At 34.3% G+C, this 24578-nt stretch overlaps 4 protein-coding genes across 5 annotated transcripts; 2 read left to right on the top strand and 2 right to left on the bottom strand.

Annotated features, from left to right (window-relative positions):
* Window positions 1–59: 59 nt before the first annotated feature.
* On the top strand, window positions 60–6759 carry LOC102593353 (tRNA(adenine(34)) deaminase, chloroplastic). Its single transcript, XM_006348530.2, has 4 exons — window positions 60–3713; window positions 3801–3888; window positions 4599–4726; window positions 6336–6759. Exons 1-4 carry the CDS (start codon window positions 211–213, stop codon window positions 6619–6621), a joined length of 4005 nt encoding a protein of 1334 aa, XP_006348592.1. The 5' UTR covers window positions 60–210; the 3' UTR covers window positions 6622–6759.
* Window positions 6760–8044: 1285 nt separating this feature from the next.
* LOC102592683 (lysine-rich arabinogalactan protein 19) lies at window positions 8045–9176 on the top strand. The gene is made up of 2 exons (XM_006348528.2): window positions 8045–8831; window positions 8951–9176. Exons 1-2 carry the CDS (start codon window positions 8223–8225, stop codon window positions 9041–9043), a joined length of 702 nt encoding a protein of 233 aa, XP_006348590.1. The 5' UTR covers window positions 8045–8222; the 3' UTR covers window positions 9044–9176.
* On the bottom strand, window positions 9125–13887 carry LOC102593015 (uncharacterized protein C24H6.02c). 2 transcript variants are annotated; one of them, XM_006348529.2, is made up of 4 exons: window positions 13668–13887; window positions 12164–12299; window positions 10117–10245; window positions 9125–9404 (listed from the first exon to the last, which is right to left on the bottom strand). In XM_006348529.2, the coding sequence occupies exons 1-4, from the start codon at window positions 13826–13828 to the stop codon at window positions 9297–9299; spliced, it is 534 nt and encodes a 177-aa protein (XP_006348591.1). In that variant the 5' UTR covers window positions 13829–13887; the 3' UTR covers window positions 9125–9296. The 2 variants fall into 2 exon arrangements, with proteins under 2 accessions (XP_006348591.1, XP_015164773.1); XM_015309287.1 differs by having other exon boundaries at window positions 9313–9397.
* Window positions 13888–14126: 239 nt separating this feature from the next.
* Window positions 14127–19433, bottom strand: LOC102592339 (phosphate transporter PHO1 homolog 1). The gene is made up of 13 exons (XM_006348527.2): window positions 19187–19433; window positions 18797–19103; window positions 17731–18124; window positions 17599–17647; window positions 17443–17514; window positions 17075–17204; window positions 16317–16437; window positions 15961–16210; window positions 15717–15866; window positions 15179–15331; window positions 14813–15091; window positions 14537–14673; window positions 14127–14441 (listed from the first exon to the last, which is right to left on the bottom strand). Exons 1-13 carry the CDS (start codon window positions 19406–19408, stop codon window positions 14351–14353), a joined length of 2355 nt encoding a protein of 784 aa, XP_006348589.1. The 5' UTR covers window positions 19409–19433; the 3' UTR covers window positions 14127–14350.
* Between the last annotated feature and the right edge of the window lie 5145 nt (window positions 19434–24578).

Here is a 24578-nt window from a genome sequence, read left to right as displayed (position 1 = left end):
ACCTATCCCCCCCCCCACCCCACCCCCCCAAAGAAAAAACTCGTAATCTTTTTTTTTTTTTTTTTTCTGGTAACAAAAATTCCTCATCTCTCTCTTCTCCAATCTGATCCAACACTATTCCCAGTTGGATTTTCTCCTAATAATTCTGCAGAATCTTGAAAAAAGAAGAGATTTTTCCATCAAAGGTACAATCTTTTTTCTTCTTTAGCCATGTATAACACTTGTGTAAGTTCAACTCTTACACTAAAGTGTAAAGGGTCATCTTCATTTTCATATTATGATCATTCATATTGCTCTAATGATAGATTTGGTAGATACCCATTAGCTTATTCTTCCTCATTATCATCTCCATCATGTTGTTCTTGTTCTTCAAATGCTTCTATGTTGTACAGAGTGCCTATTTGCCCTAATTCCTTATATGGGTTGAGACAATCTACTTTAATTCAATGTAAAAAACTGATCTTGGGTGGTTTAGATAGATATTATTCAAGATTTCCAGTTTATGATGTTGATAGGGAGTGTAGTTATGAAAAAGTTTGTTCTTTGAAAGGAAATGGTGTTAGTAGAAGAGGGGGGAAATGGGGGAAGGGGAGATATAGGTGTTTGGTGTTTGAGGAAAGTAGTGAAGGAAGTGGCGTTTCGGAGTTTGATGAGGCTGAGGTTATGCTTAGCTTGTTGACTGAGGATGTGGATGAGGAGGTGTTTGGTGTGAGAGAGAGGAATGGTAGGGCGTCTAAGAGGATAGACGCGGAGAAAAGGAAAAATGGGGGTGTGAGTAATTATGTTGGTAAGAAGAAAAGGGATGAATCCGGTGCTATAGGGAGTATGTCGAAGTATAAGTATGAATATGAAGTGATTCCGTCGAGGAAGGAGGAGAAGAGAAGGGAAGAAGAGAGGCCATCATTGTTAAGGAGAGAGAGGCGAAGGACAAACCATAAAGAGGACGAAAGAGCTTCTTTATTGAGGGAAAGTCAGAGAGATAGAGCAAGAGAAGAAGAGAGTTTTAGGAGAGAGAATCGAGGAACAAGGCATACGGAGGAAGAAGGAGCTTCCTTGTTGAGGGAGAGTCATAGAGATCGAGCAAGAGAAGGAGAGAAGGAAGCATTGGTTAGGAGGGAGAACCGAGGAACAAGGCACATGGAGGAAGAAAGAGCTTCCTTGTTGAGGACGAGTCACAACGAAAGAACAAGAGAAGAAGGGAGGGAAAGTTTTTCAAGAAGGGAGGACCACAGGCAGAGACTGAGGAAAAATGGTTCTAGCTGTTCTTCATACTATTCTGCTTCTTCAACAGGTGACCTTGATTTTGACAGTGAACTGCAGATTGAGGATGAGCACTTTGAAGAAGAATTGTCAAGGAAGCATGGAGGAGATTTGAGGAGTGAAGGTGTTGCATTGGAGGAAAGAGATCGGAATTACACTGCTAAACAAGGGGTTGTTTCACGGAAGGACGATTCTGCAGTGGGATTGTATAGTTCGACTGGTGACTGGAGAAAGAAATCGGAGAAGAGGCTTACTGACATATCAGTTGAGGAGATTGCATCAAGAAAGGAATCAATGCAGAGGCATTCGAGGATATCTCAGATTCATGGAAGTAATTCTGAACAGGTTGTTGGTTCCTCCACAAAATATGATGACACAAAACAAGAATCAGCCTCTATTACAAAGTTTGAGGGGAAAACAACTGGACAACATGAGCAAGCAGGACAATCTAATACAAATATAAAGTATAAACAATTTGTTGATACATCTGAGAGTCATGGCGTTAAATCTAAAACTGATTATAGCACAAGAAAATCTTATCATGAAACGGAAGAAACCTCCAATGAGGCTCTGATTCAAATTCAGCAAGCTAGAGAAGAATATAGTAAAAAAATCGGGAGCATCATAAGGGAAGATGAATATAGGAGAAGATCTCGTAGGTTCAATCAAGAGTCTAATATCCAGAAAAATGACATTAGGATGGAGTCAGCAATTCAGGGAGTCTCTGATACTGAACTCTGGAAGAAGGTCTCAAATGAGCACCACCAATCTAGTCAGATCACTGAGTTAGTTGAGTCGAGAGAAAAAGCTGAACGACTAACTAAAGCTGATGAAACAAGAACTCATGTTTCACATAGGAAATCAGAGACAAGGATGAAAAACCAGGAAGATTATACAAACCTTCTCAACAAGTCATCAGTAGAATTCAAAGAGCACTCCTCCCAAGCCAGAATAAGTGACGCAAGAAACACAAAATCAGTGATGGAATCACATGAGAAAAAAACTCTACTAGGTGCGTCGAGTACGTCAACAACTCATTCTAGTGACACTAGCAGTGTTGAAGTAACACAGGCAAACAAAAGAGAGGCGAAAGCATCTTCCCAAGTATTATCAGGACGCTCATCAATTATGGAGTCAAAGACTGGGTTTTCAACTCAAGCAGTTTCTGATTCAGGCATTGAAAGAGGTTTTTCACTACAGCACGAACTTACCTCAGATAGGCCTCCACAACCTCAGCACAAAACACACGGTGAAGCCAGAAGGGATGAGGTTCTTGGTTCGTCTTCAAATTTCACATCCCATGAGGATGCACTTGGTTCAGCTGATCGATTGCAGAAATCCTCGACACATTATGTTGGCGAATTTGTAGAGAAGGTCAGGCATGAGATTTCAAACACTGAGATTCTGAAGGAGATTAAGACGTCTGAGACAAAGTTAATTAACGAGGGAGAGCAGCATACTCAAAAAGTTGTTGGCCTATGTGTTCATGGTGATTCTCAATCAAATGAGCATGAATCAAGGCAATCCTCTTTGGTTTCAAGGTCTAAGGGACCTTCAGATGAAATGTGGGACGTAACTGAGCCCTCTGTCCAGGAGCCTCCTGAGATACAAATATCAGAGGATGCAGACAAAGACAAAACAGCTATTGTCAAGAGAAGTGGTAGGTCCTTGTGGAATATTATTGGAGATATTGTTCATTTGCGATGGTCTCGTTCTGATCGCCATACTTTGACCTCTAAATCTGGTCAAAGGAGCTCATCTAATCAATCCACAAGTAGCGAAACATGGTTTTCTGGTGCAGAGGATAATAATAGTGAGAATGCAAAAAACATCAGAAGGTCGAACCAAGAATCTGCATCTTTGGACTGGAATCGGCAGAAAATGGTTCGCTCTCATAGTCCTGGAGAAGCATCCAACTCATCAAGTTCAAGGGAACATATGAAGCACGCATTGGTGGAAACATCATCTTCACCAATCGTTTTACAGAGCAGTTCACCATCCAAAACTATTCAATTGCCTTCTGCTGACGACACTACTGGGAAAGACTTGCAAGGTATCTATGGTGCAATTGTCCCAGAAGGGGGGCTTCCAATTTCTTCAATTCTGATGAGAACATCACCTGTTGTAGAAGAAATAGCAGAAATTGGACAAGCTGTTCCATCCAGCAGTAGCAAAGGGCAAGCAGTTTCCACCGTCTCTGGTGAGGTATCAGGGTCTAAGGTTAAAGATGCTGAAATGAGACACGGAAAGTTTCAGAGGTCCCATCAATTCGAAAAAGACAGGTTTGATGAGTGGGAAGACGCATTCAAGCTTGAAAGCGATCAGCGGAAAATTGATGAAATGTTTATGAGGGAAGCACTAATGGAAGCCAAAAAGGCTGCTGACAATTGGGAAGTACCTGTTGGGGCAGTGCTGGTTCATGATGGAAGAATAGTTGCTCGTGGATACAACCTGTAAGTCATGGTAGCTTATGCTTTTTCCTGTTTCTTTTTTTTCCTCCTCCATAGACTTTGGTTTACAAATAAAGATGCATGTTTCAGTGTAGAAGAACTGCGCGACTCTACTGCCCATGCAGAAATGCTGTGCATACGTGAGGCTTCAAGCACACTTCGGACATGGAGACTTTCGGTAGTTCTTTACACTTTTGTACTCTCTTAAAGATTAAGTGAAGATGCCTCCAAATTTTTATGGCTACTGTACTTGAAACTTCAATTAGCACTAGCACAGTGTGAATTTTACACAGCGTGGGGTAATTCTATTATATGGAATATCATATGTCACATAACATGCACTGTTATAGGTAGGAAAGTAGGAAGAAGCACTACCAAAATTTTCTGTACTTGTCTATGAAACTAAAAATAGATTAATGCTTTCAGCTATTATTTAGTAGCCAATTACCTAATTTGGAAGCGACCTCTACTATCCTTAACACCACGTTCTTTCTCCTGTATGCTATAGATCAAACACTTCTTTACTATGTTATATTAGCCAGATATTCAATAATTAATAATGCTTGTCAAATGCGATGTACATGGGGAAAGTATGAGTTAAATATGATAAGTAGATTTCAACTTAAGGTTACCATATTACTATTTTGTCTTTTCTTCTTTGCATGCTTTGGCTTCTTTGTGTTATGATGCAGTACATGATTTAATTGACACCTTAGTACGAATATGCCTCCAGTAAATGAAGTAACTCAGAAAAGGAGAAAATGTGCTACAGTTGGATATTCTTTTCCTGAACATCATACTTTTCTTTGATCAATAAATGTAATGCTATTCCAGCAAGGTTGTGGATCTCTTCTTTTGGTATAACTTCTGATTCTTTTTTCCGTACAGGATACCACACTTTATGTAACACTTGAGCCATGTCCTATGTGTGCTGGAGCAATACTTCAAGCTAGAGTTGATACTGTTGTATGGGGTGCTCCAAATAAGCTCCTGGGGGCTGATGGCAGCTGGATTAGGTAAGAAAGATCATACGTATTTATTCATTTGATTGCTTAAAACAGTCGCCAGTAAGTGATTTATCATCTACTCTGGTAGGTCTTCGAAAAGTAAGAAATGGAACACGTAGTTCTTAGGTTTTAATATAAAAACCTTTGAAATTGATTCCTGTTTGGAACTAGCAGTACACCATAGGAGCCTTTTCCTTTGAAACTCACTACAGTAAACAAATCTTATTAGACCCACCAAAGTTAGAAAGTGGAATCTTTCAGTAAACCGATGCGTACTTGAGATAATATCCTACGAGAAATCTCTTGTTGTTGCACATGTTAACTTTTTTGAACTTTCACAAATTACAAGTCTTTAGGATATTCATATTTCTTAAGCTTAGGATTTCACATTATATATTAGTCAAGGGCTCAAATTAAACAACTTTTTTGCCTTTATTTTATGGCAGGACCATAGTTTGCTTTAGATATGATGAATATTTACTGTTTCCTATGCTGTCACATGCTGTAACAGTTTTCTAGTTTCATGGTCTAGCATCTACAGTAATTTAGCCATTTTACAGCTTTTCGGAATCATTACAATAATGATTTTACTATCAGCTAATCCGAACGGGCTTTTTCTGGAGCACACGGGTCTGCTAGTTATTGTGTCCTTTCTAAGGGCTCTGTTGGTGAACTTAAAAACTGATCCACATGTATTATAGTGATGCTTTCGTATCTGTTCATCTTAAATCATTGTTGCTGAATCTTTTGATTCATGAATTATGTAGGTTTCTGTTCAATACAAAGGATAAATAGCAGATTCTGAATGTTATGCTGTAGATGAGAATGTAAATCAGATAATTTGGTCTTAACAACGTGGTGTGCCTTGTTGAAGCAAAAATCTTAAAATCTAGTTATTCTGTCATTGTCCAAAAACAGATCCTCGCTTATTAACTACTCCATTTGTTTTCTTTTTTACCTTTTTCTCAAGTTCCATAGCTTGCTGAAGAGTGAAGATTAACACCTCTCCGTTTGATTTACGCTGCTTGAAATTTGTGCTTCAAGATTGTCTTTTTTGCATACCTGTCCATGACACTGATGCCTTTTATTGTTTGTTTGTTCTAAATCGTCAGCAAAATATCGCTCTTGTAGCTACTAAATTTATCTTCCTCTAGATACACAAGTGCTTTGACTCTTAACATAATACCTATTGTGATTCCTCTCCTGTATGTTTTCACCGTGCATTGTTACTTATTCTTATTTTTCTGCTGCTTCCCTTGCATCAAGCAAGGTAAACATTGATATCTCTATGTGATAACAAATTGGATCTCCTATCTTGCTACCTTTGCTCCATATGTACGTTGTTAATTAGTCATACATACGGCTCACTTGGGGCGGATACACCTTGCCTCGAGTGATGTCACATGACACCACTTTCGTTAATTTTTTCAAAACTAAAATAGTGGGTACAAATATAAAAAATGTCACTGCTTGTCATGATAGTAGTCTTTTCATTTCTTCAAATATTGACATCGCTTACGAAAACTTCTGCATACACCACTTTAGTTTGCGGAGTTCACTCCAGAAGAAACTTCTTTTGGTTTTTGAGATAAAGGGTTTGTTATTCATAATGTTTCAGGCTTTTCCCTGATGGAGATGGAGAAAAGAGCTTGGAACCAACAAATAAGCCTCCTGCTCCTGTTCATCCTTTCCACCCAAACATAACAATCCGACGTGGAGTGCTGGCATCGGACTGTGCAGATGCTATGCAGCAGTTCTTTCAACTAAGAAGGAAGAAGAAGGAAAAGGAAAAGGAGTCTGATTCTCCACCACCACCACCTTCATGTCTTCCCATTCCAAGACACCACCATCCTAAATTTCTCAGCAAGTTTCACGACGCGTTTCATATCATGTTCTGCCTGTGATTTTTTGTTCTGCAAAATTGTATTTGATAAAACGCTCTTTTTTGTGGTATTCAAGTTCATGATTTTGTCAACAGCTTATGTCCTTTAAACATCTGAATTAATCAGCAAAGTTATTGTCATTTCAAGATTAGAGTCAGTTACAACTAACTTTGTACTGCTTGATGCATAATTTTATGACTTATTTTCACATGTCAACTTTTAGCAAATGATTCCTCTTGTAAAAGAGTTCTCTTGAATTCTGTTTTAGCCGGGTTTAAAACATAAAAGTCTTTTGCAGACTTTCTCTCCACCTCGTAAAAATAGAGAGGTTGTTTTCGATACATCAAAGCATCTCAAAGCAGTTTGGACAAGGAAAGTGAAATAGATATCTTCTCACCTATCAAATTACTAATAAATGAGCATCAATTGTGTTTTGAAATGAAAGTTTTATGGCTTGTTTTTATTGATTAATTTCAAATCCTTGTGATAATCTGAAAAGGTTCATTGAAAGGGCTAGCTTAATAGTTTTGAAATTGCCACATTTATAGTTGAATGACATGAAAGAAAGACAGCAACCTGTTTGGTAGATTATTATTTTTGGATTGGGACTAGGTACCAAGGCATAGCTTAAGTGTCAAATCAAAATCAAGAAAGTTTGGTGGTATTTGTTAACCTTAACTCTAGTACCATAATATCCCCAACCCCTAAAAAAATATACAATAAAATTGTATTTTCATTTGTTTATTAACACCACAGATTAATAAATGATTAAAAATAATTCTGGTAAAATAAGCATTATTAAACTATCTAACCACTTTGCCTTTGCTGCATTGCTAAGTAATAAACATGCCATAAATCATTTCCCCAACAAAAAAATACAAAATTGATCAGCATTATGACATTTGGTATTATCATTCTTTGCTTTGCTTTTCCTGGAAGAATAAAACTTGCTAAAAAAGGGAAGAAAACTTCTACTACTCAACTTCTTGTACTGTATTATTTTGTTTATTTTTTACGGAGTAAGATTACAAGGTGAAAGTTTAAATAGTCAATCAACTGAGCTATAAATTCATGTAATGTGTTTCTTTGCAATGAAGTAAATCTCACTAGAATGAACTCGAAAACAACCCCTCTATAACTCTATGAGATAAAGATAAGGTCTACGTACACTCCACCCTCCCCATACCCTACTTGTGGGATTCCGCTGGATATGTTGTTATTGTTCACTTAAATGAACTATGAGAAGATCCCAAGTTTATTTACTACATAAATTGAATCATTTATAACAATGTAGAGATTGAAAATAATAGGCTAACTTTAAAAATGACCTAAAATGGTCCTTTTGATGCTTGAGATGGTAGTTGATAGCAATTGATGACCAATACCATATTTTCATATGGATTATAAATCTTGTGATGAAGAAACATAAAAGACATTAAGGCTTAAGCACAATGTTTTGGTGCCAATTTTGACAAATGATGAGATTTGCTGTAGCATTCACATAAAACTAAGTTTCCCCTAAAAACATTTCTACCAAACACTTTTTCTTATTTAGAAGTTAAAATAATATTGTTGATGTATATATAAGTAGAGAGCTCTTGACAATCAAAATCCTGCACAAAATGGCTTCTTCTAAGTTGGTTTACCTTTCAAGTTTTTGCATTTGGCTTGTGATGGCTAATGCACAAGCACCAGCTGCATCACCATCTACACCAACCACGACACCTCCACCTACTACGACACCTGTTGCAGCAACACCCCCGCCTTCCATTACGCCTGTTGCACCATCACAGCCACCAGCAACTTCAGCACCACCTCCAATAGTACCTCCGCCTAAAGTTGCCCCCGTCTCTGCTCCAACAACCCCACCACCAATTCCACCCATCTCAAGTCCATCACAACCACCACCCGCTCCAGTTGCTTCTCCACCTCAGATAGCTCCGGCACAAACGCCACCATCACCAGCACCTGTACCACCACCAGTGTCTCCACCAAAGGCGCCACCAGTATCAGCACCGACACCAGTCACTCCTCCACCAGCTGTGGTATCACCAGTAGCAGCACCAGAGTTAGCACCAGCACCAGCTCATGGCAAGCACAAAAGAAAGAAGCACAAGCATAAGCACCATCACGCGCCAGCACCTGCACCAACTGTGCCAAGCCCGCCAGCACCACCAACCGTCCAAGATTCTGTGGATGTGACACCAGCGCCATCACCTACTCTGAATTTGGTAACGTTTCCGTTGTTTTTCCCCATCTGGTAACTGTAATTTTTCGAAAATAACGTAGTACATAGACAGGAACAGCTCTAATATGATAAATTCACTTACTCTCTCTCGCTTGAATGCAGAATGGAGCAACCTTTTTACTGCAAGGAAGCGCATCTAGAATGTGGATGAATGCTGGTTTGGCGATGACTATTCTTTTGGCCATCATAATCTGAGATTCCCACAGATATTACACGAAAAGCTATATGTTTCATTACCAGAAAGATTTTTTTTTGAAATGAGATGGGGACTATTTATGTGTTTAGAGGAAAAATAATGTGGAATATGATTGTCATTGTTGTTATCTCATTGATATTCTTTTCACCCAGACATTAACATTGAATGTAATTGATTTTCTTTCACCTACAAAATTGCATTGTCAATACTATTACTCTCTTGCTAGAGCCTATAGGTAAGCTTAAGCTTCAATCAATCTTGATCAGCATCTGGATCCATACTAATTTCATCCTTGAAGTTGTACTCAACCACAAGTCCAAGGTTGTCAACTAATTTGTGATACTGAGAGCAGCCTGAACACTGAAATGAGAATCTTCAGTTGACACTCGACACCCAATCGATTAAAATATTCTAACTAATAATATTTTTTAAAGGAAACAGAGGCAAATAAGACAGCTGTCACACCATTATTTGACGTAAATACCAAAGACTCAAAAGATGGCAAATTTTCATTTTAGATTTCAGTAAGGTAATAGAAGTATTCATGCAAACAAGATGTCAAATATCTAAATCAAGAATTATAGTTGTTAAACTCTGAATCATACAAGTTAAGAATAGTCGATATTAGAATCCCTCATACTACTTACGAAAGTTCCAACAGTCCAAAGGGTTGGCTACCCCATTTATGAACAAAAGCGCAAGAGCAATTTTTTTTTTTTGTACATGCATTAAGGTAGGGATAAAAGATCCCATATGTCCCCCACAATTGAACGGCTCAGATATGGCAACCACTGCCAGAAAACTTATATGTTTAGCCAAATGTTTTTCGGAAAAATAGTTTAAATTGAGGAGAACAAATGACAGCACCGTATAATACAAGTGCTACTAAGAAGATTACACATTAATACCTTCAATGGTTAAATCATTCATCTAACACTTCTAGCCTAAAATATCTTGGTGAACATATATAATTAAAAGAGATTATTTTGACTTTGCTATCTCATAAGAAATTAGTTTTGCTTGCAATTATCAAAGGTTTTAACAGCATGACTAGACGCTCAACTCTACGTACCTGTATAAACACAGTCCCTCTTTCATATGCTAATCTGTTTATGAGTCTTTGCGATCGAGCACCACAAGCATTACATGTGAATGTTGCTAACAGACTTCTTCTTGGTAATTTCATGTCAAAAACTGCTTCCTGCAAGAAGGTACCCGCTCATTAAGAATACACAAAGAAAATGTTAAAAGAAACAAAAGAAATCCAAAAAGGGAACTGAACTAGGACAATTGAAAAGCTAATAAACACATCAATACCAATGGTAAGAGGTAAAGAAGAAACAAAAGAAAGAGAAAGGAATAGAAACAGAAACAACAATTTGAAAATTTTAGATTTAAAATTTTGGCGATGTGAAGAGAGAAGAAAGAGACGAGCTTCTTTCCGGATAAAGGCCATATATGTTCTGTATCTTTGAGTTCACAAGTTAAATTCTCAAACAGATGGACACAAAATATTTCACCCTCATTACCAATTGAAATATAGCTAGACTATGTTTACCCTTTAGTGAATTTTATCCTGACAATCTAGGAAATGGATATTTAAAAGTTGGTTTTCATATGTCAACTGAACATTGGAATGTACATGCCAATTAGCTTCAGATCAAATCATTGCAGCCTACTTAAAATGAATGAATTAAACAAATCCCAGTCTGACTTATATAACGACAGAGGGGCTCAGAATGTACTTCATTCCAACTCCCCCTTCCAATTCAAAATTGATTCAAAGAACTTATTCTGATTTTTTAGAAAAGAAATTCTCATCAGAGACGAGCACTACATGCACAAGAAAAGGAAACAGTCAAACAACTAAAACCAAGAAAGAAAACTACATAAATTTCACACCAACTTGGTGTGTTTTGATGAATGAAAATAAATTGTCAATGGGGAAGAAAACTTCGTACTGTGATTCAGATAACTGTGGCAGCTCTATGGGGGAGAAGAGATGTACAAGTACCACAGAAGTGATTAATAAAAAGATTTCTTCTATGATGTAAGACAGATTAAGAGGGAAATCTGAGAGGAAAATGTCAATAGGGACCAATTAATAGTATTCCTTCCTTATGTTACTATCTTATTGTTTCTTGTAATTTTACTACACTTTGCCCTCGCTAAACCCCACTGGATATGTTGTCCTCTGCTCTCTACGTAAGTGGGAGACTACACTCTTTCTACCTCTATAGAATTCCTTTCATACCTATACAGTTCTAGTACTCTATAATAAGGCATGAAGACTCCATTCAATCTCTATTTCTTTTTTTATTTTGCTTTTCTTGCGCAGGTATTTGTTTTCCTCCCATTATGTTGTCCAACTTTCATTTTTCATCTTCCTTATGTTTTGGGTATTGTTTAGTGCTCTTTTTACATGCAAGTTGAACTGTCTGAGTTCTTACTCTATTTACATATTCTGTTGCGAGAGCACAAGGGAACTATGGTAGAATACTAGAATAAGCAATTCATTATTGTTTATGACTTCTTTCCTCAGGAGAAGGAAGCTAAAGGAGATTTTGTAGTCATTCTCTTGGCCCAAAAAACCGATACTTGAGTGGCCAAAGGGCAAGTAGAAATTATTTTTCCATGTAACTGCAAATTAGAACATCTAATTCATTCTTCGCTAAATAAGGGGTGTAAATGTCACTTCTTCCAATTGAAGTTAAGTTACTCTTTTCTGAATCTGAAGTAAAAAAAGGTACCGATTCAAGGTGATATCTGACAACCACCCATCAAGAGCCAATCTTTCCAGAAAAATCTAGTAAAAGAGGAAGGGAAAACTTACACTACAGAAAACTAGCCAACAGAGAGACAAAACTACTCTTTTGCAAAGTGCATAAGCCAAGGTTAGCTTTAATCAGTTGAGATGCAGAGACAAAGATGTCTCAACTTCAAAACCCATCAAAGTGTTTTTGTATCTAACTAACTGGTACTGGTGCTCCACTACTAAGGTGTACCCAAGTGTCTAGACTCTAGAGGCTCACGGTGGCACTTCCCCTAGCTGGTGGTCTAGATATCCAAAATCGTTAGGCAAACGCTCACAATGCATGCAAAGAACGGCAAAAAAGTACCTTTGAAGAATCACTTGAAGCAGATGAATTCACAGATTCTGGTTGTGTTTCAGAACTATCTTCCACTACACAAGAAATAATTGGAAGCTGGGACAAATGTTCTGATGCTCTCCTCTTCCCATAAATAGTACTTGACCTGTTACATAAAAATATAACATAAACATAGTGTTTTAACCAACACAATCCTCATGCACTCCACCTAGTATGAAAAAACCAACTACACCTTAATCACAATATAGTTGTGGTCAGCTATACATATCCTCATAGACACTTAGCTCCAATTGGATCTGTTTCATCCACACGACCCAGCTTAACTAGTTTTTACATAGTACCGCAGCCAGGGTGGAGCTAGAGTGTAGGAAGTGGATATGGCAGAACCCAATAATTTTGGTTTAAACCCTGTATTTGTTTTTTTGATAATGGTAACTTTAACCCTGTATTTGTTCTAAGAAATTCATTTAATATGTACAAATTATTAATTTAGAATGCAATAACTCAAAAGGACTAAAATCTCGAACCCATAAGCTTCAAACACTACTACTACTACTACACTTGGGGTTGGCTATACAAATCATCTATATCCATTCCACCCCATTAGAGCCTGTCCCATTCCACTCAGTTTTACTGCATTCTACATACTACAACCATATCAACTAATATGCCTCAATCTCATAACTAGTTGAGGTCGGTTGTATGAATCCTCTATATCCATTCTACTTCTTGTGAACCCGTTTCTTCCACTACTCAACTCTACATAATAAAGTTTAATTTTTTGGGGATAACTTAAAGTTAAGATTTTTATACCAAACAACAAACAAGGGAATCAAAAAAGATAATACACTTCTATCTCAAACTAGTTAAGATTGACTATATGAATCCTCTATATCCATTCTACTTAATGTGAACCCGTTTCTTCAACTACTCAACTCTTTTCTTTTTCTTGATAATCGTGGTGTTCGAGCCAGATTGCGCTCACCTCAACTAATTCCAATGTCACCTCCCACCAACAACATGCACCAGGTTACTCTAACTTCCACTACTGAACTCTACATATTAAAGTTCAGCTTTTTTTTAGATAATTAGTAAAGTTAAGATTTTTATACCAAACAACAAACTGGGGAAATAAAAAAAAAGTAATAATCCTCTATCTCAAACTAGTTGAGGTCGACTATATGAATCCTTTATATCCATTCCACTTAATGTGAGCCCATTTCTTCCACTACTCAAACTCTTTTTTTTTCTTGATAACCATGGGATTGCGCTTACCTCGACTAATTCCACCGGATACCTGTCACCTCCCACCAACAACAGGTAGCAGGTAACTCTCACTTCCACTACTCATCAACTCTACATATTAAAGTTCAGTTTTCTTAAAAGATAAACCAGTAAAGCTAAGATTTTTATACCAAACAACAAACTGGGGCATCAAAAAAGAACCAAAAAATAAACCCCATGAAATAAAAGAATGAAATTAGGAAAAAAAACATGATGAATAGAAGCTCACCTTGTGGATTTGATACAGTAATGATAGGAATTAGGTCTGAAGGAAGAAGGGAACTGAAGAGAACAAATGGGCACATGGGTTTTGGTGCTGCTAACAGATAAAGAACTACAAGAATTGAAATTATGGAAGATTTTGCTGTTTCCTGTTATGGATATAGCCATTGAAAGAAGAATCAAGAACAGAGAAAAGCTCAAGCTGCGGCTTAATTGGAATTATGTGTAACTTTTTATATATATATATATATATTTTATTTATTTTTTAATTTTTTTTCAAGAATTGAGAAAAGGAATTTAAAGGAAAAATAAATTTTATTTTGATTTTTTCCACTTAATCTCTTAAATACCATCCTCTTTACAAAATAAAAATATATTTGAAATTTCATCTATATGAATTGAAAAAAACTAATTTCTACTTGGATACAAAACTATCACTTTTATGTTGTTATGTTACAGTGCGCGATAAAATAATTTCAGGTTGACGCAGAAAATAGAGCGTCATTTTCATTCACAGAAGAATTTTTATATTTTACAAGTGTGGATTATTTCCTAGATAGAAATAGAACATATTACACATGCCAACCAAAATACCAAAAAAGAAAAGAAAAGGAGGGAATAGAGAACAATTTGACAATTTATCAACTTGGAACAATATGATAACATTTTTTTGTTGCAAATTGGAATAATTCAATCTTGTTCATCTACTTCATGAAAAGGAAGTGGCACTGTCTTAACAGCTCTAAATTTCCCTGCATTATTTAGATGCTCATTCTCCAACCTGTTAAACAATTGAAAACAATGTCCATATTAGAAAAAGAAAACACGATTTTAACTTATATACACTGACAGTATAATCAAGAAATCCAAAATCACCTGTAATAATTCCAATGTCCTCTTCTAATGACTTCAAGGGCTGCTAAAAATAGCCCTGTTACCCTGTAGTCTACAGTTCCAAAATTGTAATGAAGTACTGTTTGTAACCATGCTAGTCTCAACACAAGGTTCAATCCCTACAACAACATACACATTTCAAAAAACGACGACTAGTATACGTCTAATCCTCCAAAAGTAGTGCATTTTTTGAGGATTTGACACAGGTACGACAACATTTTAGTAAAGTCTAAGCAACATAGTATTAGGAGTTAGTACCATGGAGAAGTAGTAGATAAATTTTCGTCGTAGCATCAATTCATTCCTTAACCAAGGATTCTTGGAATGACATTGAAGCAAGCCCCAATCTTTAACAAAATCCCAGTATAATTGGTATACAGTTGCAACACTTGACATGACTATAACTAAACAAAGCCATCCCATATTCTTTTCTTTTTCATATGCAACTTTTGCACCAGCAGCCAACATTGCAGACACATATTTTCCTAAGTTGACTAGGTGGCTTTTGTGTCCTTCATCGAACCATCTTCGTGCACACTGCAAATATATCGTATTCGATTTAGTTTTGTCTATGCAAATCAGTTCAAAAGTTTAAATCTTGAAAAAGGGAAGTTGTTAAAAAACCTGCATAGCTCTCCAGTAATATGGCAAGAAAGAAACTGCATAAGCAAGGTCTCTATAATATTTTGTCCTCATACAGTATCCATAATCTTGAGTTTTGTAACTTCCAGTTATGTAATAGCATGCTACATATTCAAGGTTTCTTAGCATTGGAACCTGTTTAAATAACGAAAAATTAACATCAGAAAATGTTCGATATGTTAATAGTACTAAAAGAATGCTACTTAAACAGACATTCAAACTTGGCCTCAGCTGGCAAGTAAACACTCTTAACTTTGAGTATGCATATCTAGACAAGCACCTCAACTCGTCCCCACTGTGTTAGTTGAACACTCAACTTACAGAATGATCATCCAGACACCTCCAAAATCTACGTGCCATGTAAGCATCGTGTGTCCCTGAGATGTAATGTGGACGAGTTGGAGTGTTTAGTTGACAGTGTGCACTCTTGAAGTTGGAGTGCTTACTTGTCAGTTGAGGTCAAATTTGAGCGTTTGTATATGTATTATGCCTATTTAATGTACTGATGTTTCTTGCTAACCTGGCTACAAAGTTGATCAGCCATGAAGAAGTCCAACATGACAACCTTATACAAAGGTGAAAACATGATGTTCCTTATAACACGAATGAATCGATAACGGCTAGATTTGTATATGATGTTGAATGGGCACACCAGCAGCAAAATAAAGACCTGTCAAAAACACAATTGTGATTATACTTCACACATATATTGAGTCGAAATAGCCAAGAAAATCGATTTTTTTTGTTTATCGTAAGAAAATTACCAATAATAGGAGGGCAGGAATTGCTTGAATTTGATTATAGGAATACCCTTTTGCTACAAGCGTTAGATGGAGAAACAGGACTCCGATAACAGCAGTCATCGATGTAGTACATATAAGGAACACATCTCTGTACTTGAGTTCCTTAGTTTGAGCTAGCTCAAAGATGAAGCTATAGTTTACACGAGTCTTTCGCCACATAAATATGTTGCATCCATACAGAAAGAAGTGCAAGAACATTAAGCTGAACATGCTGCACAATCATCAGTGTACTTTCCATTAGATGTTTCGAAGAAATTCCAAAGACTTTACGAGCTAAATAACATTGGAATTGTTTGAAACATAATCGAACGTCTTGCCTGAGAACAGGATAGACAGTTTCCATGTAGATTGTATCAGATTTAGGTCTATACAGTCCTGTTATATGAGCCATGATCACATATCCAACTAAAAGTGCTATGAAACATCCTCCGAATAAACCTGTTTTCGAAAGCCAATCATGAAGCCAATATCAGTCACTATTTAGTAGTTCAAATTAGATCAACATCATCTTTGTTAATGTCAAATCTTGTTCCATTGTTCTTTCAACATTAGGCCAGTGTTACAAGTTTCATTTTGGCCTATGTTGCTCAGACTCTACAAACATGCTGTCACATCAGTGTCAGATCCTCCAAAAATATGTAACTTTTGGAGGATTCGTCACACACCCTTCAAACATTTTTGAAGAGTCTGAGCAACATATATTTTCGCGAACACGAGAGGTACAACAAACCTTAGAAAAACTAAACACTATTGTCTTTTGAACACTTAGAAAGTTCTTTAAAAGTTTGAACATTTTTTTGGTCAATTACATGATAATGACCTAAAATGGGGATTTCATTGTCCTCCACTGCTCAAAAAAAAGTGGACCCTTAAGTCTACTTTTGCATCACATGGCCCTTTTTATGTTGATAGACTCTTTGTTTTTATTTGGCTATCCAATAAAAGAAGTGGTAACTCAAAAAAGAAGCCACTTATGTTATATTATATCTTGGATGTTTCCTTTTAGGTCCTTCATCAACAGGGTTCATCATTTACTATATATGAATATACAGTGTGATTTTTCAACGAAACTCACCGATGAAAAAGGTAACAGCATGAGATTCTTTTTTCTGAGTTGGCTTTAAGTACTTCATAGCCTTCTTTTTATCATCTTCAGCAAAGTGTTTGATGAAAATCTCCTCAACTTCATCAGCCAACTTCAAAGCCTATGTAACAAAAATGTATAATGTGTGAGACAACAATATCTTTGCAAATACTATAAAGCTATTGCTTTTGTATAATAGCACTTTTTTTCCCTCTTTAATATATGACCACTTAGTACTGTCCAAGAATAATCTTATGATGTTTCTTTGATGGGATATCTATTTGGAATTTAGTACCAAACAACACTAACACAAACAATGTCATGTTGCTACATTTTCATCTCCAAAAAGTTTAATTTACCTTGTCTGAGCTGTTGAAGTAAGAGCTCTCCACAACTCTTAGATAAATAGGAAGAACTTGTTTGTTTGTAACCTATGAACAAAGGAAAAAATACACATGAAAAAAGTTAACTTAAGACATAATAAAAGTTTTAAGTATGGAGAGCTAAACACTTACTTTGTCAAATTTCTTCAAGATCTTTACAAAAGCAAGCATGTTCAAGTTCCTATAAAGATTTCAACATGTTAAATTGTTTTGTAAAAAGAAAACTAATTGTTAATCGAACGAGTAGTTACTTGAGTAGCATACCGATAAATTTTAAGGTATTCTAGTCCCTTGTAGAGCTCAATGAAGGCTCCTCTAATCATCTTCTCCGCGTGTTTTAGCTTTGTTCTATTGATGTGCAACTTTTGTCGTCCGTTAGGACCACATTTCTTGGAGGATTGATTGATCATATCATCCCTAAGCAAATAAGTTATAGCTGAGAATGTTCGTGTTGGATTCGTTAGAGGAATGTGAATCTTTAAGCTTTTTCCCTGGTTATTGATCGCTCGTTCAGATGAACTCTTCGATTTATTGTCTTCTGTATTGATGTTAGTTGGATTGCCTAGCTCACTTGATCTTGGAGAGTCTAGTATCACTTGATCTATTGAGTTCTCAATGTCCTGTTCTTGTTCTGTTCTGTCTTTGTTGGACTCTTCATCTATTGCCAAAAAACAAAAAAACAAAAATGTTTTAGTTCAAACATTTTGCTTCATTACAATTCGTAAGCTAAGTCCTAGCCCTCCTTAATAAAAAGTCGGTAGAAAGTCTGTCTAGTGGTATAAATTCACTTAAATAAACATTTTGCTTCAACTTGGAGGAATAACATATATATCATGAAATTGATTTCTAGATTCCTATGTCCTCTATACATATGATAAATAAAATCAATCAATCATGTAACAACTTAGAAAGTATGAAACTATGAATAAATGCTAAGAATATTTCAATGCAAAGTTAAAAAATCTCAAGAAAAAGAAAATAAAAGTATTACTCCCTATATTCAATTATGAAAATGTAAATAAACTACCAAGGATTGCGATGAGATAGATTATATTCCAACATCCTTAACCAGAGGTATCAGTTCGAGTATTGAGAAAAATCCTAGTAGGGAAACACTTTCCTCTTTAATCTAGGCCTCAATGTGAGTTCGTGGGAAACCTTGCTCAGACCCTCAGAAAATGTTGTCACACAAGAGTCGGATCTCTATAACATGCATATTTTTGGAAGGATCCGACACACATGCAACGATATTTTTGAAGAATCTGAGCAACGTGGACGGAGTCATTAAAAAAACATGAAAACAGAGTGAAATCAGGGGAAGCTCTGTTACCACAAGAAATGGTGGCTGAGATTAACTCATCATCTTTGATATTTTGGCCTGAAGAAGTTCCTTTATCATATTGTTGTTTGATCAATGCATCTTTGAGCTCAATAAGAATCTCCATTTGCTTCTTCAAACACTCCCCTCTTTCGATAAACTCCTTCTCCTTAGTTCGAAAAAACTGGTTCACCTTGTTAAGTTGAAGGTCTAAAAGCGCGAAAAACTCAGCAGCAGATTCAGTATCAGCAAATTGCTCCAACAATTCGGTCTCATACAAATCTCCTTTACTCAACGTTTGTCCAAGCTTCGTATGAACCTAAAATCGATCAAAATCCACGTTAAAATCAAGTTAACAACTTAAGAAACAGAACAAAAAAAGCACAAAGGTTGATCAAGTACTTGAATGATCCCATTTTCGCGACGTTGAGGTCCAAACAAAGGTAATTTCCTAAGAGAGGTATAAATGTTACGCGAAAAAGAGCTCTTTTTGTTTGCGTTATTGACATTATTGTTAAGAAGATGAATTTTCTTGAGGTCTTTTTTCAATTGCCAATAATCAACAAAAGCTTCTTTCCATTCAGGAACTAATTGTCCTTCAAATTGTTTAGAAAATTTCACCATAGTTTTTTGCAAAGAAAATGGCAAAAAATGCAAGTGAAGTGTGTTTGGAATGAAGGAAAATATTGAAATATTTAAGGAGAGGGAAAAGGGAATTTAATTATTATTATTTTTGAATGGTACAAGATTCTAAATAGCACAATTCAAATAATATCCAATGGTTATACTATGCTTATTCCACTTGTGATAATACATTTTATATTAGTGATTTTACATTTTATATTATAATGTAAAAACAAACAAACATGGTACTAACTTTACTTCCCTTTATTTCTTTCTTTTTCTTTAGTAAAATTTCAGTTTTTTTGTTTTACAACTTTTCATAACGTTTAAAGTACATCACGTAATTAACACTTAACTTGTCACGAAGAAATCAAATGAGTGTTATTGGATGTGGTGTGATGGATATGATTCCGTCACTCTTAACTAGAGGTCTCGACTTGGTTCAACTCTCTTAATAACATAGTGTTTTTCTTTTTTTATCAGATCAGTGAATTTCGAATATCAGATGATTAGACGAAAAAAAGAGAAAAAGAAATCCAATAAGTGGTGGACAAAATTTAAATTACAATTTTTTTTTAATTCAAAAGTTTGTTGTTAGTTAATTATCCTTAACCAGAGGTCTCGAGTTCAAGTTCACCTGGGTATGGAGTCGCCTTTGTTAGGAAGCGCTTTAACCCTCAATGTGGAACTTTTCAGCGTGAATCTGGATTTAGTCAAGCTCCAATATAGATACCAAACACCAGGTGAGAAGAAAAAGAAGTTAAACTAGGGGTTCTATCACTAATCGTTATGCTTCTATAATACTAAATGTTCGATTGAATTGTCTTCGATAAAGGAAGGAAACTATATTAAGATCATGAACATGAAGTTTATGTTAATTAATCTCAAGAGTTTCTTATTGAATATGTTGTTTACTGGCCAAATAAAATTAACATAAACACATAGCTTAACTCTAATTAATTAGACTAGACTGATTTCCACTTACATCTAAGATAATTAAAAAAAATACTTTATTTTTAGTAATGTTACCCTCTTTTCCCTACTTTAACTAACAAAAAAAAATGTAAGATTTTGTTGTTTTGTATTAAAAGTTAGTGTAGGAATTCAATGTTTAGAACTTTTTAGGCCATTTTTTTCAAATAAGTGCTCATCAATTATTTTATTTTTTTGACATCCTCTTTATTGATCTAATAATGGACCATCCAAATTTATTACTTACCAATGTTGGTTTCATTTGATGCAATTTGGACTAACACATCCCATATTGATACAACAATAATATATTCGATGTATTTCACAAATAGGATCTAGGGAAGAATGCAAAATTTTAATTACTCGTATGTTGTGTTGGCAAAGAGATCATTTTCGATAAATTCTCAGCCTAAATAATATGATAATTAAGGTAAAGGAAACAACAAATAATAATAAAATTAATAAAAAAAAAAAGAAATTATGTAAATAATAATAACAATACTGCTAAAAGAACTAAATGATGTTTAATGACCTACTAACTTTCTATCCAATAATTTGGTATATAAATTGGAAAAAGTTTTTTTTAAATGAAATTTGCCAATGCAAGTAGGACTACTATTTTATCTTTATATACTTTAGATTGAAAAACCTAATTTTCTAAAGAAGAAAAAGTGACATATCGACTATTAATTTCTCACAAATGTTTGATAGGATTGCCCTAAATACATAAATACTGTGGAGAATTGTGAGTTCCATCGATTTTTTTTAAAGAGATACAAAAATGTATCGTTCATTTCTTACAATTTGAATTAATGCAACACATACTCTAAATATTTTTTAACGAAGCAAGGACCTATATATATATATATATATATACACTCAATGACTACTTTAAATTACTATTTACTTTGTTGCCTTTTTTTGGGGGATATATTTATTTATTTAGACATGGAGTGATATGATATGCAAGTGTACGTCATTTCTAAAAAAGGGAAAGAATTAGTTATAAATTTCTTATTTTTTGCAATATTATTCGTAGCTAATATAATATTTTTTTGATAATTTATAGTTAATCAATTTCTAAATAATATTAACGATGAATTTTTTAATTTAGCTATAAAATTTGTTTGTCCTATTTTTTGTTTTGAAAAATAAAAAAATCACACCACATATGTATTTAAGACTTTATATTACTAGTTATAAATAAATCTTTAATAGTTATTAAAAATATCAATTTAATTACAAGTTCTAACATATTAAGATTATTTTGTATTAAATAGGAACTGCTTCTCTCTCTCTTTTTAAATAACTATAATTAATATAACTATTTAACTACATTTTAGGAAATGAAGATAATTTTTTTTAAAATATTTTTAAAAAGAAAAGAATCCCCTAAATCTCTCTCCACTTTCTTCTCCAAAAGATCTTATCTATTTATGTTTTTTAATGCAATTTTGTCATTGTATCTTGAAATGAAGTTTTGATTATTATTTTTCTCATAAGCTTTTTTAGGTTGTATTTCTTGGTTTGATTCTCAAGTCATATTTCTTTTTCTTTAATTTGTGTTTTGTTAGTTTTTTTTGTATAAAAGGGAAAAATGTCTCAAATATATTTGAAGTTTGACCGAAATTGCTGTAACAATACCGAACTTTGGAAATGACCTTTTATCCCTGCACTATTTAATAGTGTATTTTAAAGGTATATAGATGCCCACGTGGACATCATAAATATTGCATCATTATAAATAGTAACGTGTCCACATGGGCACATATATACATTCAAAATACACTATTAAATAGAGCAGATGAGTAATAGGTCCTACTCAAAGTTTGGGATTGTTACAGCAATTTTGGTCAAAGTTCGAATGTATTTCAAACCCTTTTTCCTATATAAAATAATACAGTGATAAAACCATTCTAAAGAGAAAGTTTTGGTTGATAAAAAGATACTCTAACTATATTTATAGTAGTCTTTATTTTAATAAGACTTTAGCCTTGCTCTCTATGATTACTGTAGAAATTTTTGCAATCGATTTATATTTAACAATTAACAGCTTTAATCAAGCATATAATAAGTTATTTAATTAATTACAAGGACACATGTTGATATTTAAGAATAAAATCTTGTTGGATACAAGTATGCATGAGAATCAAATAAAACAACCATTATGCTGGAATTTTTACTATTATATATGCTCCTCTAGTTTATTTTTACTTGTTCAATTTTAAAAAATTAAGATATAATTTATTCTTTTATATCTATTTTTATCTTCATTATTAAGTAGCAATTCATTATCAAAATTTAGATAATTTATAATAATTGAAAATGATATAGTATAATTATTGTTTTATTTATTAATTTTTAAAAGTGTGATAAATCAAACATGAACAAATAATATAAACGAATGGAGTATTTACCAAAAAGAAAGTATGTGATGTAATGGGACGTAGATTCCGACATAAAATATGTTAGGTAACTTATACTTATTTCATATGCCGGAGAGAATTATTAATTTTGTGTCGGTAGAAAATAACAAATATTCATGTAAATTGACTCGATTATCATTATTATAAAAAGAATATATAATAAGTTATGGAGACCCAACAGAGACAAAATACGCTTTAGGTGATTAATTTCTTCTCATCTAAGTTTTGATGGAGAAGATTATCCAATTTCATATTGATCGAAGGTATATATATAGCATATATCTAGAAATTAAATAGTCAAAATACACAAAAACTTATTCAAATTTTAAGGTTATAGAAAAATGTAAATGGAGAATCATCAAAGACAAAGATATATTTGATATGAGAAAAATATTTTTCAAGTTTTTCATGATCGATTAGTCAAATTAATTGAAAACATTTTTCTCCCTACTAATAAACACACCCAAAAACACGTTATAAGACGATCCATATTAATTTCTTTCCCTTCATAAAAGATTTATTTGTGTGGATGGAAAGTAGTACATTTTACTAAAATAGTTGGCGTAAATAAATTGATTCGAATATCATGATTATTAAAAAATATATAAAAAGTTAAGGAAAAAAAAAGTAGTGGTATAGTAATATTATATATCACATGCCACGAAATTCCCGCCAAATTGTCAGCATGATATAATATGCTAAGTTACAACAAAAGAAAAATATTCCAGATCCGTAGCCGTGTTGCTGCTGTTTTAATCGATAACAATGTATAAAACGTTTGAACATAAAAAAAAATTGTATCTGAAATGGTTATAATTTGGAAAAATATAAAAATAATTTAGGATTTTTCAAATTAAAATTCAAAAAATTATAACGTAATAAAAATTATTCATGGTCAAACAGACGATTGTATCGATGTGGAAAATTGAAAGCTCCATCTCTCAGGTGGGCTGACTCAAAGATATGTTCTTGTTTATATTCCAAAATATATTTTCCCCACATATAAGTAGTGACAGATGTACTAGTACGGATGGAGGGATAATTACACGTGGCACTTACGTGTTCTTATTCACAAGTGTCATTAGCTTATGTGGCAATTTAAGAATTTGTTTCATCTGTCTTGATTTATGTGACATTTTAGATATTTGTACGATTATGAATCAAATATCACATTATACGATTGATTAGCTTATATGGAGTATAGTCTATTGTGGCTCTAGAGTTTGAGATATATATGAAACGTCGAGTTATTTTTGTTTCCTCTACTTAGGATTTTTCAGATATAACACATGTTAGAGTAGGTTGGAGTTTCATATTAGTTGGGTAATGAACTAAGGGTCTGTTTATAACGGCTTGAACACAATGCACCTTTATAAACTAGTTTTTTGAGTTAAGTTAGGCTCATTTGGTCGTACTTTACATGGTATTAGATTCAAGTCAATCCATATTATTTGGGCTTCCGATCAGCACTTTACTTTGGCTCTAAACGTGAAGAGAAATGTTAGAGTGCGTTCCACATCAATTAAGTAATGGATCGGTGGTCTGCTTATATATACGGACTTGGATAATCATTCTCTCTGACTATGAATTAGTTTTTGAAATTGAATTAAGCTCGAATGTCATGTTAAGTTATCATATCGACCCCTAAAAATATTGTGGGACGGATAAGATCTCTCCGTCCTAACCCAAATATGAACTAATTGGATAATCAACTTCAAATACTAGATGACAATTAAAAAATATTTTTTAAAAAAGTTGTCATGTTTAAATAA

The sequence above is a fragment of the Solanum tuberosum genome, unplaced genomic scaffold (assembly GCF_000226075.1).
Source record: "Solanum tuberosum cultivar DM 1-3 516 R44 unplaced genomic scaffold, SolTub_3.0 scf00103, whole genome shotgun sequence".
Classification (NCBI taxonomy): domain Eukaryota; kingdom Viridiplantae; phylum Streptophyta; class Magnoliopsida; order Solanales; family Solanaceae; genus Solanum; species Solanum tuberosum.
The sequence above is the reverse complement of the archived record's forward strand: the minus strand, read 5'-3'. Positions and strand labels throughout refer to the sequence as shown.